At 39.0% G+C, this 21,727-nt stretch overlaps 1 protein-coding gene across 2 annotated transcripts in view; it reads right to left on the bottom strand.

Moving 5' to 3' along the window:
• The window catches only part of RAB11FIP2 (RAB11 family interacting protein 2), a 54,266-nt gene that overhangs the window by 22,876 nt on the left and 9,663 nt on the right, over positions 1–21,727 (bottom strand). For both annotated transcript variants that reach the window (XM_074999067.1, XM_074999068.1), the window contains exons 2-3: positions 7,690–8,132; positions 6,467–6,935 (exon numbers count right to left, since the gene is read on the bottom strand). In XM_074999067.1, the coding sequence (XP_074855168.1) occupies positions 6,467–6,935; positions 7,690–8,132 (912 nt within the window). The remainder of the gene's footprint in view (positions 1–6,466; positions 6,936–7,689; positions 8,133–21,727) is intronic.

Raw genomic sequence — 21,727 nt, 5'->3', positions numbered from 1 at the left:
TCATATTACAATTTTATGGTATAATACATGGACTCAGTCTATCATTTTCATAATTTGTTTAATAAGGTTAAGAGATCAAACCACTAATCTCATAGAAACTAGAAATGTGGCAATTTAGCTATAATCTCATGAATCCCAGCTGAGGAAAATGAAGAAAATCCAAGTTAAAGGTATACAGCTGCTAACAGAAGAAATTTTTAAAATGCAGAAAAAAAAACACAATTCAAAATAGCGTAGCCCACATACCTATTCTTTGTGAATGACTGACAAAGACAAATACATTATGAGACTTCATTACTGCGGCACGCACAATAATTCGTTTTATGGAAAGAGGATCGCCTACAAAAATCGTAGGGAGGAAAGAAGCTAAGATGCACTAAAGCAACTAAACAACACTGTACTCCTTTATGCAGCTCCTACAATGAGCTCTGGCAGGAGCAGGGGTCCACTCACCTGAAGCTTATTACAGAAACGGAGCCATAATGTATCAAGCTCAAGGGTGAAACTGAGAAGTAACAGTGACAGACACTAAACTTTAATGAAATTTTAAAACCAGAAAATATAGTAGGTGGTGTTCTTTGTCCTCTGTGTGTTCTGGACGCTTGGATACTCTCAAAATTCCTGTAATTTTTGTGCTGACTCTCAAATGTTTTGAAAATGAAGAGAGAGCAAGAGCTGTTCATTGAGAATATGACAAAGCACAAGAAGACAGGAGCAATGCAAAAATCAATATTATTTCAGACGTCTATAATTAATGCAAGTATTTGTAAAGAGAAAGTTGTTATCGCTACTAAGAGCAAACACTCAGAAATAGTCAAGTCAGGCTGTTAAGTATGATGAGCAGGCAGAACCACTGAGATTCACTGAAGATGCATACACTGTCAAATTCGAGAACTGCTCTCAAAACAAGAAAGATAAACAAAACAGCTGGAGATTATTAAATAACTTTTTTTAGGGAGCTGCAATTTGTAGGCATGTTTGTAGTATAAGACCATTTAAAGGCACGATAATCATTATAGGATGGAAGGAACATAAAGGGCTTGTCTGCTCTCTCCTTTGAAAGGAGCCTGGCAAGTAAGGTGCTGGGAGTTTATTAATGAAGTGCTGAGCTGCATATGCACCACTTCATTAAGCAAATTCTCTCCCCCCTCCCCTCTCCCCCACCCACAGCAATTTCAAAGTTTTAAACTTGGAAGTGCCAGCTTGCACGTAGCCGCGGCTCGCCTGTCGGTACTTTTGCGGAGTAAAGGAACTTCGAAGTTGCCCAGGCACTTCAAAGTACTGGTGGGTGAGCCATGGCTACACGCAAGCCGGCACTTTGCAGTTTAAAACTCTGAAGTTGCCGCCGGGGGGGGGTGGGGAGGCGGGGATTTGCTTAATGAAGTGCATGATATGCAGCGCAGCACTTCATTAATAAACTCTCAAAACCCTACTTATCATCCTCCCTTCGAAGGAGGAAGGTAGTGTACACACAGCCAAAGCGTATTTGTATTTTGTTATGATGATATATATTCAAATAGATTTCAATTTCTGTAAGAATTTAAGTAAACACTTCTTTGAATGTAATTAATACACATATATTAATATGACAGTGTTAATGTAATGTACAAAAGACGTGACAAAGTATGGGAACAACATCTATATTTTAAACATTATTAATTTTCTTTTGGAATCAACAAAAATAGTAAATATAATAGTAAAAAATAGTGGTAAATTTCCAGCAACCATACAAAACTGTGATCTTCTCACATCAGTCTTTCAAAAAATTGACAGGAAGCTTTTTTAAAAACAGTGTGAATGGCCAACAGTTTGGTATATTTTAAACATATACAAAGAATCTTATTAAGAGCTGAATATTTCCTCCTCTCCATTTCTATATTTCCCTTTTCTTATTCCTTAAAATACACAACATATAGAAGTACTTTATTAGAAACCAGAAATCAAGAAAATAACCACATTCTCTCACATTCTTCTGAAAAGTCTGATCAGAAGTTAGCTTTGTGAGGAGCGAAAGCCGCCTCATACTTTTTTTTTAAACTATATATTCTAAGACTCACTCTAAGTCAGCTCAACATCTAGAACATCTAGTTCACAGGTTTGTTTAGTTGCTCCCCTGACTTTTCTCTAAAATAGACAATGATTATAGATACATGGCACCTAGTAACTATTCCTCTTGTGCCTCTTTAGTATGCTATTTTCCTTTTAGGTACTACACTATTTTATATTCTCTTACGAAATTTCAATCTCATCTAGCTTTTAAACTGTTTTAAACTGTTGAATTACCATTATAATGACTACTCTGTCATGGCAATATAATCTAAAGAGTTATTTTGTAATGCTTCTTAGAAAGCTCACAAATATCTATCAATTTACTTTCCCGAATCTGCCATTTCATCATACTAGTAACAACCTGTCAGCTTTTAACTACTGGACTATTTGTTACCCTGTGTCCAGTGCCTAGAAGCTCATTAATTACCTAAACTCTCTTTCTTTAGGTCTTGTTAATTACCCATCTCCTGTCTCAGAGGACCTTGTTAATAACTTGTACAATCTCTCAAAAGAGGTCCTAACAACACATTAGAATTAAAGATGCTTTTCTTTTAGCACCTGTCAAGTGGTGTAAATTGAGAAATTTTCACATCAGTTATTAACTTACCGTTGTGTATTTTTTAAACAAACAATTTTAGAGAAATAATGCACAAAGCCTTGGTCATTTGATGACAGATTTTATTTTGTAAGACAAAGATCTATTTATTTAGGTGTGTTCAGTATAAATTCAAAACGGCTGATGACCACACATTAACCTCCAGAAAGCTCATCAGCTAATGTGAGCAATTAAAATAATGAATATAATATAATATATAGGGCAAAAGTTTCAAAGCACTGGATTAGGAGTTAAAGAGAAATCCCATTACTGTTAAAGGATGACTAAAAATACTAGCATGTATTTTATGCTTAGTGACTTTTCACTGGCTGCATATTGTAAATGACTTAGAATTAGTGGATTTAAAAACATCTACAAAAATGTGTTTTCTTTTACTGCATCCATCTAACTGCTGAGAACAAACTAGGTGCTGTAAGCAAACTACTGGCATCTATATCCATTTCTGAAGCAGCAAACACAATAACTTTTTATTTTCATTATGCATTGTTTTCTCTGAGAGAGAGATTGTTTTATACTAGCAAGGCTGACCAATGAAGTGGATGCTTAATAGACTGGCCAAGCGACGGGTAAAAGCCTTCTTCCAGAAACGGATCTAGCAAACAATGCTATCAGGAAATTCTGTTTCTCAATTTATTATTGTTTAATCAAAAAAGCTAAACTAAATTGCTTAGGATGAATTTGGGATCTGATCCACAGCTCACTGAAGACAACAGAAAGACTCACATTAACTTCAAGAGGCATTGTAGGCCCACAAAGGTTTCACTTAGTGTGTGAAAGTTAGGCACCTAATTACGTGCATGTGTGCTCCAGGTAACTTGGCTAATACGTCAGAAAAAAAAAATTAAAAAATATGGCCGCAGACTTTTTCAGATTCACTTGATCAAGATATAAAATTTGCACCATCCCAACCTCCAATGTTTCCTCAGCTCCTGTCCCATAGCACTCCTCCTCTATTTATGTTACATTGCTTCATCATTTGGACCCATGACAAGGAGACCCTTGAAGAATTCCAGAGATTTCAACAATTTCCACCCCACCATCAGTCTGGATTAGTCCATTCAAGAGATCCACTTCTTGGACACTGCAGTACAAATCATTACGGTCACATAAACAACACTTAATACCAGAAGCCCACTGTCTGCTATTCTTACCCACATGCATCCAGCTTCTATGCAGGACATTACACGACCCATTTGTCTATGGCAAAACCCTAGGATACCATCTGCTCCAATGCCACTGATAGAAACAAATACCTATTAAGATCTTTATCAAGAATTTTTAAAGCTGAATTATCTACCTGGTGAAGTAAGGAACAGCCAGAAGAGTACCCAGAATTCACCAGTTCAAGACAAGCCCAACAAGGAAAATCACAGAACACCACTTGTCATCACCCACAGCTTCAACCCCTTCCAGCGTATCTATGGCCATTTATAGCCTATTCTAGAAAACAATCCTTCACTCTCACAGATTTTGGGAGACAAGCCAGTTCTCTCCTACAGACAGCCACCCAATCTCAAGAAAATATTCACCAGCAGCCACACACCACAGCACTGAAACACTAACCCAAGAACCTAACCCTGCAATAATCCCTGTTGCCAAATCCATCCATATATCTATACAAGCAACACTATCACAGGCCCTAACCACCTCCAATACACCATCAGAGACTCATACACCTGCATATCCGCTAACGTGATACATGCCACTATATGTCAGCAATGCCCCTCTGCCATGTACACTGGACAAACTGGATCATCTCTGTGCTAAAGGATAAATGGACAAAAATCTGACATCAGGAATGGGAACACAAACTTGTAGAGGAACACTTTAACCTCCCTGGACATTCAATAATGGATTTAAAAGTAGCCATTCTACAAAAGAATTTTACCACAAGATTACAGAGGGAAACATCTGAATTGGTATTCATTTACAAATACATCACCTTTGACCTTGGCTTGAATAGAGATCTTAATGATCATATGCATTACCAGGGCAATTTCCCCATCTTTGATATGCACAGGAATGAGACACATACTACTTATTTGGCTTCATTAACTGGTTCTTCTTCCCACTCACTATATAAACTCTGGATTCTGTTTTTCCTCTTATTTTCACCTGAGGAAGTGGGTTTTATGCACAAAAGCTCATGACCTAATAAATTTGTTAGACTCCAAGGTGCCATAGGACTGCTTGCTATTTGTGAAGCTACGGATTAACACAGCTACCCCTCTAAGATGGGAATGGCTGGAGGAACACTTCAGTCTTTAAACTGTTAATAAGTACCTAGCGAATTTTTGATATTACATGTCTGCTGAGTAAGGAATCAGTGTCCCTGACACAAAGAAGTTATAATATGAGGAATAAGGAAAATAGAAAATAAGCAAAAAGTAGCTCAAAATCTAACTTCTTAGTATGTACATTTTATCCTAATATTGAACACACATATGTTAAAGCTGACTTTTTCAGCCAAACTTATACTGTCCATAAATTTATACATTTAGCTATTTCTTGCCATGTCTCTAACTTCACTATATACATTCTATTTTACTTATCTTCCACAATTCAAATTAGTAAAAGTAAAGTTAAATTTTGAAGTTATCACATATGCAAGTAAGTTTCATAAGTAAAAGTTTATAATACAGTAAAAGCTTAGTTATCTGACACTAGGATAACCGGCACACTGGGTTAACTGGCTGCTGTGGGGCTGGCCACTGATCCAGCACATTTGATTATCTAGTTATTTGATTATCCCAGTTCTATGGGGGTGCCAGATAATAAAGGTTTTACTGTACAAAGGAAAACCTTATGTGCAATGTTCCCTGTAAGCTAGGCATTTGTGTGGCTACTCAGGAGAGATTCAGATACTGCCCAGCCGATTAGCAGAGATCCCAGTGCTAGGTTCTTGTGGTGGTGGTGCACATTAAAAAAATTATTGTGCATATACATGGGAAAGGTTTGCACATGGATGGAAAAGACTAAAGGAAACCTTGGCTAGGTGTACAAAATATACGAAAACACATGTAGAACAGCCAAAGATTTTGAAATGATTATAATGTGTAAAAATTTTAAAAAAGCATTTCCTTATAATATTCTTATATTTGTGACTCTGTCGAAGCAATGGGAAGAACTTTGCATTATAAATGCAGAAACCCAAAAGGCTTTGCAATGTCTTACTAAAAGTTTCTGTAAACATACAATCAAGATTATTTTTCTCAAAATAACTCCAATATTTAAAAGATGCAGAATGTGTGGCCAAGGATCCCTATTAAATGGGCACTATGATATTCAATGTGACCATAAAACAGAGAAAAGTAGAAGTTGAATACATAGTTCTGCCACAAGTGCAGAGGACAAGATTCAATGACCTGTCCAATCCTATGATTCACCAATTCTTACACCCTGTATGTGAAACATTCCCACACTAATACTTAGCAAGAGAAATAAATGCCTTATCTTGGATACAGAGGTGTTGTAATAATTAATTACTGCTTATAAGTGATCATTAATTAGATTCAGTCATAAACAAGTTTCCATCTAAAACTAAGGTTTTAAAGACAAATCCATGCTGAAGCTAAAATGTCTTCAGAAACTGAAAACCAAAGAACACTCACAGATCATGTTAATAATACACAATGTAACTTCAAAAAGATCAAACTATACAAGAAAGTCATCTTTTTTTACTTACAAATGGATGAGCAGTGGCATAAATATATATGACACCACAAATATATACTTGAACACTACACATTTTCATTTATTCAACATACTCAAGCTATCAGGTCCAAATAAAGTAAAACCTACCTGGATGTTGGCAACGTGCTTGTAGGCTTGAAGTTTGTTGAAAACGGATTACGTGAATCAAAATCAAAAGTATCCTTATGACTTTCACCAAATGCACTAGGTGATTTCAAGTCAGTAGAACTGTCTGAGCCCCCATTGCTAAGTTTATCCAACTTCTTCACATCTTTTTTTCCAGTCACTCTTTCAAAAAGGCTAACTTTCTCCTTTTTCTCTTTTTTAACATCTTTTTTTATTTCTACAGGTTTGGAAAATAGATTTATGTTTTGATCCCATGATGCAGGGCTTTCTTCAAATGGATTCTTCTGTCTTGGCAGTGTAGCAAACTTTTGGGGCAATGAAGCAGTCACGTTTGTAAATGGGTCGTTTTGTAATTCAGATGCTGATTCATTTTCATCAGCTGTGTTGTCAAGCTGGTTCATTTTAGAAGGATCAGCACTTAATGTCCTCCTATGTGGAGATTTTAGATTTCCTGCAAACAATTTTGTTGTTAGTATATAAGCAGTGAGACTTTACATCACCTTTTATGACAGGTGGAGAGCCCATATTATTAAATTCAGGTTTTGACATTTTGCAATTGGTTCTAATTTTAAAGGGCATAGTTGAATAATTTTTAATTATATTTTTTAAGAAGCAAAGCAGTTGTGGTTAAGGAATTTAAGGAATCCATATGTTCTGCAATAAGTACTTGTTTCTATATTAAAATCATGTTGTACACAAAAGGTGTCTGACCAGTTTGGAATTTTGGAAAATGACAAACATACTGCTATATGAGAAACTTTGCATGACTGAAAATGTATTCAATTCTTCATTTATATTAGAGTTACTCTGACGACAGTATCTGGACATTCTAAAAAAAGAGATCAGATTGATTTTTTTGCTTAAAATATTTCTGACCAGTTAAACTATTTTTGTATTGAAATGCTAGATAAAATATAATGCTATTAGTGTATACTTCAAATTTCAGAAAAAATGGGCAATGAAACAGTCACAAAAGCTGCTCATTGGTTTTTGGTAACAATATTTAACAGGAAGTAGGCAGCATCCACTGACCTAAACAAAAAGGCAGATTGCTGTGAATTATTTACTGTACAAAAAATTATTCTTGACTTTTCTTTCAGGAAGTTATAGTATACACTAAACTTCATAGATTCTTAAACTTTTCCACACTAACAGTAGTGAGCTTACAATCACAGTGGCTAAGATTAATAACAAATTTTACATACCACTTTCATCGAAAGAACTAAAAGATTCTAACTGACGTCTCAAGAGGTGCGTGTGGCCAATTGTGCTGGATTTCATTTTTTCTGAAGACACGTGTGGTCCAGTTAAATCAGACATTGAATGAGCTGAAGATAATCGCTGAGGTCCCAAAAGAAAGGGTTTTTTTGGTTTCGATTTCATTTGTATTTCATTACTGGACATTTCAATGTTCGCATCAGGTATGTGAGTACTCAGAATGATAGCAGAAGATGTATCCGAAAGCGTCCCATCATTCTTTCGACCCTTCATTTTGTCTTTCAGTTTAGCAAAAGGTGATTTTGTTTTGTCCTTCATTGACAAATCAAACATACTTGCTGTCATATTATTCCTCATAAACTGAATGTTAACCTTTATTTCTCCTCTGTCTTTAGTTCTTTTTCCTTGTTTTGACTCTAGGCTAAACCACCTTAAAGAGAAAGGGTGAAAGAGAGAGAGAGCACAAATTTTGATATGAAAGACTTGTCAAAAATATGCATGCTATTTACAAGTTAAATTAATCTTGGTATTATAAACTGAATACCAAGAATTCCATGAATAAAAATTAAGATTTTCTATGTAATAAAGGGGGTGGATAGACCAAATTTATTTTTCCCTATATACATTCTTGAAAAGGAAGCTTTAAAAAATTACTTCTCACAAGTGTCACAGTCCAACTGAGAAAGTCAGACCTAATGTAAGTGTACTAAACCTTATGGAAGTCAGTCAAGTAGCATCTGCTTAACAAGTCTGAATTAAGCACCTAGCATTAGAGAACCTAATAATTTTTATTTTGCCTTTTAAAAGGACATGGACGTTTCAAAAATAGCCTTTATTTATATATTGTATGCAAGGTATTTCATCCAAAACTTATTTTTGTTTCAGTTTTACTTAAGCTTATATACCAGTAAATATTTGCTACTGTTTTTCTACACTGTTTAGGTGAGCAGCACTAGCAGAATCACAGAATGCTAGGACTGGAAGGACACTAGACAGGTCATCAAGTCCAGCCCCCTGCCCTCATGGCAGTACCAAACATTTTCTAGACCATCCCTGACAGACATTTATCTAACCTGTTCTTAAATATCTCTGAAGATGGAGATTCCACAACCTCCCTAGGCAATTTATTCCAGTGTTTGACCACCCTGACAGTCAGGAACTTTTTGCTAATGTCCAACTTAAACCTCCCTTGCTGCAGTTTAAGCCCATTGCTTCTTGTTCTATTTCAGAGGCCAAGAAGAACAAGTTTTCTCCCTCCTACTTATGACACTCTTTTAGATATCTGAAAACTGCTATCATGTCCCCCCTCAATCTTCTCTTTTCCAAACTAAACAAGCCCAATTCTTTCAGCCTTCCTTCACAGGTCATGTTCTCCAGACCTTTAATCATTCTTGTTGCTCTCCTCTGGACCCTCTCTAATTTCTCCAAATCTTTCTTGAAATGCGATGCCCAGAACTAGACACAGTACTCCAACTGAGGCCTAACCAGAGCAGAGTAGAGCAGAAGAATGACTTCTTCTGTCTTGTTCACAACACACCTGTTAATACATCCCAGAATCATGTTTGCTTTCTTTGCAACAGCATCACACTGTTGACTCATGTAGCTTGTGGTCCACTATAATCCTAGATCCCTTTCTGCCATACTCCTTCCTAGACAGTCACTTCCCATTCTGTATGTGTGGAACGCATTGTTCTTTCCTAAGTGGAGCACTTTGCATTTGTCTTTATTAAACTTCATCCTGTTTACCTCAGATCATTTCTCCAATTTGTCCAGATCATTTTGAACTATGACCCTATCCTCCAAAGCAGTTGCGACCCCTCCCAGCTTGGTATCTTCTGCAAACTTAACAAGCATACTCTCTATGTCAATATAAATCATTGAGGAAGATATTGAAAAGAACAGGCCCCAGAACAGACCTCTGTGGAACCCCACTTGTTATACTTTTCCAGCAGGATTGAGACCATTAAGAACAACTCTCTGAGTATGGTTATCCAGCCAGTTTTGCACCCACCTTATAGTAGCCCCATCTAAGTTGTATTTGCCTAGTTTATTGATAAGAATATCATGTGAGACTGTATCAAATGCCTTATTAAAATCAAGGTATACCACATGTACCACTTCTCCCTTATCCACAAGGCTCATTATCCTATCAAAGAAAGCTATCAGATTGGTTTGACATGATTTGTTCTTTATAAATCCATGCTGGCTGTTCCCTATCACCTAACACCTTCCAAGTTTTTGCAGATGATTTCCTTAATTACTTGCTCCATTATCTTCCTGGCACAGAAGTTAAACTGACTGGTCTGTAGTTTCCTAGGTTGTTCTTATTATCCTTTTTATAGATGGGCACTATATTTGCCCTTTTCCAGTCTTCTGGAATCTCCCCTCTCTCCCATGATGTTCCAAAGTTGATAGCTAAAACTCAAATACCTCCTCTATCAGCTCCTTGAGTATTCTAGGATGCATTTCATCAGGCTCTGGTGACTTGCAGACATCTAACTTTTCTAACTGATTTTTAACTTTTTTTTTATTTTATCTTCTAAACCTACCCTTTTCCCACTAGCATTCACTATGTTAGGTATTCCTTCTTCAGACTTCTCAGTGAAACAAGGAAGTCACTAAGCATCTCTTCCATTTCCAAGTTTCCTGTTACTGTTTCTCCCTCCTCACTGAGCAATGGGCTTACCCTGTCCCTGGTCTTCCTCTTGCTTCTAATGTATTTATAAAAAAATCTTGTTTCCCTTTATACCTGTAGCTAATCTGAGCTCATTTTGTGCCTTTGCCTTTCTAATCTTGCCCCTACATTCCTGTGTTGTTTGCCTATATTCATCCTTCATAATTTGTCCTGGTTTCCATTTTTTCTATTATTCCTTTTTCATTTTGAGATCATGCAAGATCTCCTGGTTAAGCCAAGGTGGTCGTTTGCCATATTTTCTACCTTTCATACACAGCTTGCTTTTGGGTCCTTAATAATATCTCTGTGAAAAACTGCCAACTCTCCCCGTTTTATTTTTCCCCTCAGTCTTGCTTCCCATAGGACCTTACTGACCAGCTCTCTCAGTTCACCAAAATCCACCTTCCTGAAATCCATTGTCTCTATTTGGCTGTTCTCTCTTCTACCCTTCCTCAGAATTGTGAACTCTATGATTTCATGATCACTTTCACACAAGCTGCCTTCCACTTTCAGATTCTCAATCAGTTCCTCCCTATTTGTTAAAATCAAATCTAGAACAGCTTCCCCCCAGTAGCTTTTTCAACATTGTGAAATAAAAAGTTATCTCCAATGCAGTCCAAAAACTCATTGAATAGTCTGTGCCCCACTGTGTTAGTTTCCCAAGTATATCTGGAGAGTTGAATTCCCCCATCACCACCAAATCCTGACAAACAGTGCGGACAATCTGTCTTTGGAACCTTTGGTGATTCAGGTCCAAACAGCCCATCAGTTGTGCCAGTTCATCTCCAGCTGCAAGAGCACAAATAGCTCATTGAGGAGGCAGGAGTAAGGAGAATTATAGGACCCTTTCTCCTAAAACCAGCCTAGTGAAGCCTCCTGTTCAAGTGCAGTAAGGACCTACCTGACCCACACTGTACTCCTACCATTTTTCTCCCAAGTCCCACAGAGGCAACAGTGCAGCAAAAACTCCCACTACGTTCTAAACCTACTCTACCTCTTAAAAGGGCTCAGTGAGGGTAATTTTCTCCTCTCACATTTCCACCACAAGTTCTTTGCATGTTCTGAGCAGGATTCCGGGGGCTTTCAAGACACACGCTGAACCCAGTGATGAAAGGAGGATAGGCGCAGGTTGAAAGCATTCCTACTCATTTACTTCCTTTCCCTAAGAGGGTGTGATGTTTCCTCCAGCTCCCACTGCTCCTGCACCTGTGTGAAATATATCAAAGGATCGTGGGGAAATCTTTCTCTGGCACCAGAGAAGAGATCAAGGACTGACGGACAGAAAGAGAATGTCTCCATGGCTCACTGAAAGAATCCAAGGAAGAGGACACACAGGCTACAGTTACACTATACCAATCTGAAGACAGAAGTCACTGTTAGAAGAGATTTCCCATTTCTGTCAACAGAATGTGGCCACACACAAAATCCAATCAGAAGAGCACTCTGCTCTGTCTGCCATTTTGATTCCAGGTGGAGGGAGTTTCGGTTTCAGTTGGGACTGCCTGCCTGACCTTTTGCTTCCTTGATCAGCCTTCCCCTGTGTGACTCATAGGGGGAGGGCCTGAGAGAGGCCAGCAGGCTTAAAAGCCAGAGGCAGGACCGACCAGGGGAGCGAAGCGGACAGGGGAGTTTAGAGAGGGAGTTTGACAGAGGGAGTGTGACAGAGGACTATAATGGTTAGGAAGACCCGCAACACCTGTGCCAGCACTACTGCTGTCTCCTCCACTTGTGCCTGTAGCCAAGACAGACTGCCTGACCATGGATGTTTCTACCCAGATCCTGGTGTGGTTCTGCAAGGACTGTGGCTTGCCGTTCCCACTTACTGATACCCAGGCTGAGGGGAATATTCGGTGTGAAAGGTGCCTGCTGGTGGAATCTCTCAGGTGGCAGGTGGGGGAGCTACAGGAGGAGATGGCCAGGTTGAGGAGCATCCGAGTCCATGAGCAGTTCCTGGACAGTATTCAGGTGCAGACTGCGGAGGTAACTGTCCCAGTGCACAGGACGGCTGATAAACCACTGGAAGAGGTGGACCAGGGTGGACACTGGCAGCTGGTTACTTCTCGCAGCAGGCTGTGTCCCACCCCTGCTCAGAAACCTCCCACTGTGGTACTGGAAAACCGGTATGCTGTACTCGATACAGGAGACCAAGAATTACCCCGTACAGACAAGGAGAAGCCTCGTACGCCCAAGGCTGGGAAGTCTACTGCCACCCCTGCAAGAAGGAAACGTAGAGTAGTGGTGGTTGGAGACTCTCTTCTGAGAGGGACGGAGGCGCCCATCTGTCGCCCTGACATTTCCTCTCGGGAGGTCTGCTGCCTGCCGGGGGCCCATATCCGAGACGTTACACAGGCATTGTCGAGGATTATCTGGCCCTCTGACTACTATCCCATGCTTCTCATCCATGTGGGCACTAATGATACTGCGAGGTGTGACGCTGAGCAGGTCAAGAGTGACTTCAGGGCTCTGGGGGCACGGGTCAGGGAGTTTGGGGCACAGGTGGTATTCTCTTCAATCCTGCCTGTCAGAGGTAGGGGCCCAGGCAGAGACAGGTGTATCCTAGAGGTGAATGCTTGGTTGTGTAGATGGTGTCGCCAGGAAGGCTTTGGTTTCCTTGACCACGGGATCCTTTTCCGGGAAGGACTGCTAGGCAGAGATGGTGTTCACCTTTCGAGGAGGGGGAAGACCACATTCGGACACAGGCTGGCTAACCTAGTGAGGAGGGCTTTAAACTAGGATCGACGGGGGCAGGGGGGCAAAGCCTGCAGGTAAGTGGACAGCATGAATACATGGGAGATGAATTTGAAATGGGAGGGAGCATGGGCTACACTGGGAGAGTAAAAAGAGGGCCAGGGCAAAACTGGGAGGCAAGACCAAATCAATGTCTGAGATGCCTATATACAAATGCAAGAAGTATGGGAAATAAGCAAGAAGAATTGGAAGTACTAATAAATGAATACAACTATGATATCATTGGCATCACAGAAACTTGGTGGGATAATACTCATGATTGGAATGTTGGTACTGAAGGGTACAGCCTGCTTAGGAAGGACAGACAGGGAAAGAAGGGAGGAGGTGTTGCCTTGTACATTAAAAATGTGCACACTTGGACAGAGGTGGAGATGGACGGGTTGAAAGTCTCTGGGTTAGACTCAGAGGAGTAAAAAACAAGGATGAGGTCCTACTAGGAGTCTACTACAGGCCCCCTAGCCAGGTGGAAGAAGTGGATGAGGCTTTCTTTAAACAGCTAACAAAATCATCCAGGGCCCAGAATTTGGTGGTGATGGGGGACTTCAACTATCCAGGTATATGTTGGGAAACTAATACAGCAGGGGACAGACTGTCCAATAAATTCTTGGATTGCATTGCAGACAACTTTTTATTCCAAAAGTTTGAAAAAGCTACCAGAGGGGAAGCTGTTCTAGATTTAATTTTAACAAATAGGGAGGAAATTATTGAGAATTTGAAAGTGGAAGGATGCTTGGGTGAAAGTGATCATGAAATCATAGAGTTCACAATTCTAAGGGAGGGTAGAAGGGAAAGCAGTACAATAGAGATAATGGATTTCAGGAAGGCAGATTTTGGTAAACTCAGACAGCTCGTAGGTAAGGTCCCATGGGAAGCTAAACTGAGGGGAAAAACGGCTGAGGAGAGTTGGCAGTTTTTCAAAGGGACATTATTAAGGGCCCAAAAGCAAGCTACCCCACTGTGTAGGAAAGATAGAAAACATGGCAAAAGACTGCCTTGGCTTAACCAGGAGATCTTGCATGATCTCAAAATTAAAAAGGAATCTTATAAGAAATGGAAACTAGGACAAATTACAAAGGATGAATATAGGCAAACAACACAAGCGTGCAGGAGCAAGATTAGAAAGGCTAAGGCACAAAATGAGCTCAAACTAGCTGCAAGCATAAAGGGAAACAAGAAGGCTTTTTACAAATACATTGGTAACAAGAGGAAGACTAAGGAGAGGGTAGGGCCATTGGTCAGTGAGGAGGGAGGAACAGTAACAGGGAATTTGGAAATGGCAGAAATGTTTAATGATTTCTTTGTTTCGGTCTTCGCTGAGAAATCTGAAGGAATGCCTGACATAGAGAATGCTAGTGGAAAAGGGGTAGGCTTAGAAGTTGAAATAAGAAAAGAACAAATTAAAATTTACTTAGAAAAATTAGATGTCTGCAAATCACCAGGGCCTGATGAAATGCATCCTAGAATACTCAAGGAGCTGATAGAAGAGGTATCTGAGCTTTTAGCAATCATTTTCGGTAAATCGTGGGAGACAGGAGAGATTCCAGAAGACTGGAAAAGGGCAAATATAGTACCCATTTATAAAAAGGGGAACAAGAATAACCCGGGAAACTACAGGCCAGTCAGCTTAACTTCTGCACCAGGAAAGATAATGGAGCAGGTAACTAAAGAAATCATCTGCAAGCATTTGGAAGGTGGTAAGGTGCTAGGGAACAGCCAGCATGGCTTTGTTAAAAACAGATCATGTCAAACCAATCTAATAGCTTTCTTTGATAGAATAACGAGTCTTGTGGATAAGGGAGAAGCGTTGGATGTGGTATACCTAGACTTCAGTAAAGCATTTGACACGGTCTCACATAATATACTTATCAATAAACTATGCAAATACAACTTAGATGGGGCTACTATAAGGTGGGTGAACAACTGGCTGGATAACCGTACCCAGAGAGTAGTTATTAATGGTTTTCAATCCGGCTGGAAAAGTATAACAAGTGGGGTTCCTCAGGGGTCTGTTTTAGGACTGGTTCTGTTCAATATCTTCATTAAAGATTTAGATATTGACATAGAAAGTACACTTATTAAGTTTGCAGATGATACCAAGCTCGGAGGGGTTGCAACTTCTTTGGAAGATAGGGTCGTAATTCAAAAGGATCTGGATAAACTGGAGAAACAGGCTGAGGTAAACAGAATGAAGTTTAATAAGGACAAATGCAAAGTGCTCCACTTAGGAAGAAACAATCAGTGTCACACATACAGAATGGGAAAGGACTGCCTAGGAATGAGTACAGCAGAAAGGGATCTGGGGGTTATAGTGGACCACAAGCTAAATATGAGTCAACAGTGTGATGCTGTTGCGAAAAAGGCAAACATGATTCTAGGATGCATTAACAGGTGTGTCGTGAACAAGACACGAGAAGTCATTCTCCCGCCCTACTCTGTGCTGGTTAGGCCTCAGCTGGAGTATTGTGTCCAGTTCTGGGCACCGCAGTTCAGGAAGGATGTGGAGAAATTGGAGAGGGTCCAGAGGAGAGCAACAAGAATGATCAAAGGTCTAGAGAACATAACCTATGACGAAAGGCTGAAAGAATTGGGCTTGTTTAGTTTGGAAAAGAGAAGATTGAGGGGGGACATGATAGCAGTTTTCAGGTATTTAAAAGGGTGTCATAAGGCAGAGGGAGGGAACTTGTTCTTCCTTGCCTCTGAGGATAGAACAAGAGGCAATGGACTGAAATTGCAGCCGGGAAGGTTCAGGTTGGACATTAGGAAAAAGTTCCTAACTGTCAGGGTGATCAAACACTGGAACGAATTGCCAGGGGAGGTGGTAGAGTCTCCATCACTGGAGCTATTTAAGAAGAAGTTAGATAGATGGCTTTCAGGGATGGTCTAGAAAATGTTTGGTCCGGCCATGAGGGCAGGGGGCTGGACTCGATGGCCTCTCGAGGTCCCTTCCAGTCCTACTCTTCTATGATTCTATGACAGAGTGCCCAGCCTGCTCTCTGCCCCAAGTGTTCACTGAACCTTTTTCTTGAGAGAATCTGTCAACAGCAACATTATACCAATGAAAGTGCTGAGTTTTGTCAACAAACTGTCAACAAACAACATTTTGTGTGAGGCTGTTCCACCAAGGTTTTACTTGCAAAACTAACTAGCGTAAACATAGCCAGAGACACCCATCCAGCTACTCATGTAATTGACTCTGGCAGGTGTCCAGGAAGTGATATTATACCTTGATTCCTGCAAGATCAATACCATTTCCGTTTCTCTAACACACACACACACACACACACACACCCCCGCAGCAGCAATATTCAGCTAAACTATGAAGTATCAGCAGCTCCACAGCTCATACAGTCAGGAAAAAAAATATGCATATGAATTCCCATAGCAGTAGATTACCATGATGAAACTAAGAACAGGAGAGTAGGAAGTGAAACTGATTATGTACCTAGCACTATGAACTACTCAAAGTAAACAGGTTAAAAAAGAAGAGAAAAATATATCAATATCCTTTCAGGTTTTTTGTTTTCTTTGAACAAGTGATGGCTTAAGTAAATAAAAAGGTTTCATATTGAGAAATATTATTTCAGTATTGAGAATATCCTTCAGAATGTAACCTATCAAGGAAAAAATAAAAAGAACAGACATTTGTAATTTTTAAAAATTGTGTATGATGTATAAAGAAGATCTAAAAGATTTTATACCTTACCAGTATCACGTCTTGACTTCCCTGCTTTTACTAACAATGTACATTTGAAGGCCCAAGTAAGAGGTTTGAGAATTTTTCCCATCCCTTAACTAAAGGGTTGGAGGAATTATGTTTCTAATAATGATACTCTTCCTCCTAACTCTTAGGCATTTAATTTGCATATATGTTCAGCACAAAGAAAAGAAGGCATTTTTAAACAGTGAAGAAAAATATTTTTTCTTTTCAGTTAACCTGACTTCACTCTCTAGATGATGACAGAAACCCTAGTTAATTCATCCACAGACTCTTTAATGGAAAAAAAAGACAGACAAAACCTAAATTTCTAATGTAAACAGAAAATATACGTGCACACAACTTGTCCATTGCACATTACAAAGTAGCAAAAAGAAGTGAAAAACCCAACCTCCTTCATGGTTTTGTAATGTCACCGGTAACAGAAAGCTTGCTCACACTCATTATGTTCTACTGCCTGTATTTAAACAAAACCACAACCACCCCCACCAAAAATTCACACACACATACCATACACAACCCTTATGTTCTCTTACCAGACTTAAATTGTACATTATGAATGAAAACCCAACAGCTTCTCTGACAAGCAAAAGATGAAGCAGTGACAACCCTCTCTTCAACTGGGCAGCCCAAAATTTGTGGGTTGTGTGTCTGACTGTTGTTGGGGCACTTTGATCAGTACTCTGAAAAATAAATTCTGGCAAGCCAGACCAGGAAACAAAAAACTACACAAACTAAGTGAGTTTTTCTGAATTTAAACAGTCCAACCTCAGCAGCAATTAAGCTACCTCCGTTCCCCCATAAATCTCAGACAGGAATATTTTATTTTTGACAATATTCTTGCAAGGATATTCCTGAATTTGCATAGATTTTCATTTGTGACCAGAACATTACTGTAATTTAAAATTGACTTCTGATGCTTATTAACTTGTTTTGTAACAATGTCAAAATGTACATTTGAAATTTAAAAACAAATGTTAGCATGCCTATCGGTGGATAATCTTTTACTGTTTAATGTAACCCAACTACTGAAATCATTATCTGAAATCGCAACTAGTGTGCCACTATCGGTATCACCTATTACTGGTACACTTACAGCAAACTATTTTGACTTTCACAGAAGTCTGAAGGAGAGTTGGAATACAGAATGTTCACAACTTGCACTTTGCCTTTGTACTACATGCTACATGCGTTCGAAGACTTAAAGAACTTTTTCACTGAAAAACTAGTTCAAATGCAAAAGTGAATAAAAAAAACAAAAAACTCCCTTGGAAAATAACTAAAGCACACATGGTGCTTGATGGTGCACCCACAGACGTCAACAACAAAGTTCCTGTTGATCTGCTGGTACAAGGCTAGGCTAATGGAGCCTAATCTTGAACTATTTATTTAAGCAAAAGTCTCATTGACTTCAGTGAAGTTTTACTAGTATGACCACCATAGGGTCAGACCTTTCTTAATATGAACGTACTCATTTGATTTTTATGACCAATCCAAGGTTATTTTGGTAACATTGGATATTGCAGATTACGTATGAGTTGTAATGAAATTTCCATATGCTTCAGCTCAGAAAAGAATGAGAAGTATACTCAATTTCTGATTTCTTTATTCACAACCTAATATGTGTTTTTTCTGACACTGATAGGAATAAACTGTAAAATGTATTACTAAGAGTTCAATATGAACAATAGTCTGAAACAAACTGAACACTCCTTATTAGAATCTGGTTTTAAAATATAAGGTTGTATGTAGCTAACAGAAAGAATATTTATAATAAGAAAAGGATTTGGAAAATAAGGTTGTGTTCAGATAGCAGCATATTGGACCTGAATTATTAAATTCCATTGTTGTAGTCAATTTTTATAGTGTAGTATGTTATAAAACGTATAGAAGTTTCTGTTTTGGTTTTGCTAAAGAACTTGTAACTGCAATAAATGTTGCAGTTGACAGGATGCCATGAGCATTTCTTTAGAAAGTCTACATAAACTAGGGAGATGGCTAATAACATGTATGAACAGGGACTTTTATTTAATAATCAGGAATTACATCCATTTTCAAAATGTCATTTGAACAGGCCTCATACCAAGGCTCAATTTCAAAGGGAGTCCTATTGTCTTCTGCTTCAGATTTAAATTTTTTGTCCTTACTTTTAAAGGTTCTGAAGATGATCCCTTTACTTACATCTTAGCCTCATATTTTCTTAGATCTCATCTCTTTCTCACTATGCCTCACATCTAAACAACCCTGATTTCCTTTTCTCAGACATGTCTGAGAACCCTGATCATGGGCTTTTGCTCATCCTCCACAAGTTTTTGGTTATTTATTATTTGTACTACTCTTCCACATTCCAACGGCCCTCTCAAAATATAAAAATTAGAAGACAAAGATTCAAAACAAGAAAAAAATCCTATTACCTACCAGCCCAGGACCACAAAATATCCAGTCTGAACAAGGTGGGTTATTTACTAACTACCAAAAAAATTACTTAAGAATCACGTAATTACCAAAATAAGAGACTTTGGTTCCTTATTAATCTTAATAACCATCTTCATTCTATATAAACAAAACACCACAACAACATGAAACTCCTTTAACTGACAGTAGTAGACTGGAAAGGTAAGGAGGAAAATACACTGTGTTTCTATTATAGTGTATATAAAGTGGTATATTAATTAAGGCCAATTTTCACAGATACAAACAGTCAAGTGAAAAAGCAATTCAAAATGTTCACTCCACCCAGCAAGAGCTCCACAAGCCAACTTCTTATTTCCTGGATTTGTCAAGCTGTTATTTTATCTCTCCTTCCTCTATCTTTATTTTCTTCTGATTCTAGTGGTTTCTCTAATGTACTTTTTCATATTTGACACTTTTTACCTCACACACTTTATCCTGCCTCCAATAACTGTTCCATGACTAACAGCCTCTCTTCCAATCGTGGCTGCAGGTTGTATTAGTACCACTGTGATTCCGCTGTCCGCCCCCCCCCCCCCCTCCACCAACTGCCACAGAACTTTCCAATTTCAACATTTAATCCTGCCTCCTGTTGTTGAAGAATTGCTCAAAACATTCTACTCATTATCTGAGGGAATCTCTATAAAGTCTCAGAGAGGTAGCTGTGTTAGTCTGTATCTTTGAGAACAACAAGAAGTCTTGTGGCACCCTATAGACTAACAGATATTTTGGAGCATAAGCTTTTGTGGGCAAAGACCTGCTTCACCAGATGCATGAGCGTGGCGGGGGGGGGGGGGGGGGGCTTCAGAGGAGTACCCACTCATGCATCTGACAAAGCAGGTCTTTGCCCACAAAAGCTTATGCTCCAAAATATCTGTTAGTCTGTAAGGAGCCACTGGACTTCTTGTTGTTTTCTATAAAGTCCGTTGCTCACAGACAGCCTGATACAACTCCCTGTGTAGACAGAGGGTGACTTTCTATTCACTTCACTGGGAAGTGGACTATATCCCAGCATATTCAACCTGTGGCTCAGAATGAAAGCTGGCCCCCATCTCAGTTTCCTGACACTACCAATGGAGCAGTTTCCCCACTGGGTCCACTAGTTCCTGAAGATATTCTTTGTTATCCCTCTCTGCCAGTCTCTGCTACCCCAGTCTGCTGACTTCATTTAATTTTAAATTTAGGCAAGGATTTTAAATATAGGAAAAGTCAGTAACCATAATATGGATTTAGATTTCTAAATTAGCTGTCTGATTTTCAAAAGTGCGGAGCACCCACATAGAGTGAGCACTCTTTCCGTGGTTTCAGTGCTTTAAGTCCACGCAGTGGTTTAGTGATTAAACAAGAAAAAGGTTCAACTTATCACAAAGTCCCATACACCAGTAGATGCCTCTAGAATTACACAGTCATACTGTCAAAATCCAAAACCAATGACAGAGCACATGCATGCTTAACAAATTTTTAATCACTAGGTCACCAGCCTTTCAAGATAAATGGCTCCTGGTGATACTACAGTGGCAGAGAGTTAACGCAATGAAGGCAAAACCTAAAGACATGCATGCACACTCCAGAGCAAAACCCATGTTTTGATTTAATGCAGATAGGAGTGAATGACCCAAGTATTTCCACTCTCATTAGCCACTTGCTTATAGGGGAATTATTTACAAATAGCAGCGTCACCAGATCTTGCGTCTGAGGACGTCTGGATTTAAAGCTACATGGGGATGGGCATTACCCATCAGGTATTAGAATTTTTGCCTGTATTTGAAATAAGTGTTTTCCCGTCTCCATTTTAACTTCATCTTGGACAAATGCTGAAAGTGACATTTTAATTTATACTAAAGTGAAGGCGAAACTAAAACATAACACCCAATGAGTCAGACATGCTAAAATCAACAGAGTAAAAATAACACTCCCTACAATAATACTCTGAGGGAGAACAAACAGAATACAAAGAATGTCTTAGGTAATCACAGCTACAACAGTAATTCATTTTAATTTACTTGAGAGAATGAGACCACAGCCTGCAAATCGGGATAACCACATTTTCTTGCAAGAAAACAAATTTTGAAATCTTAGGTGCTCGTGATGAAATGACCAGCCAGGATTTAAAGTATTCCAAGGATTAAATCAGCAGTGTGAATAACTAATTATTCCATTTAGATTAGTTCCTTCAAGTGCAGGATTTCTTCATAGAGCCTGACTAGTGTGACAACCCATAACTGCCTGGTCTGTGGACAGAAAGAGGATTTCAGAGTCCACACCTGTAAATTCAACATTTTTCACTAGCACTAAATTTAATTAGAAAAAACATAGAAGGCTGTTTTCATAGTAAGGTGTTCAGACACTGTATCAAGATTGTAGACTGAATGCAATCAAAAGCTGATATATGGTGAAATTAATGAAAGAAACAGAGTATTGATTGTACTGGATAGGG

The sequence above is a fragment of the Carettochelys insculpta genome, chromosome 7 (assembly GCF_033958435.1).
Source record: "Carettochelys insculpta isolate YL-2023 chromosome 7, ASM3395843v1, whole genome shotgun sequence".
Lineage (NCBI taxonomy): Eukaryota > Metazoa > Chordata > Testudines > Carettochelyidae > Carettochelys > Carettochelys insculpta.
The sequence above is the reverse complement of the archived record's forward strand: the minus strand, read 5'-3'. Positions and strand labels throughout refer to the sequence as shown.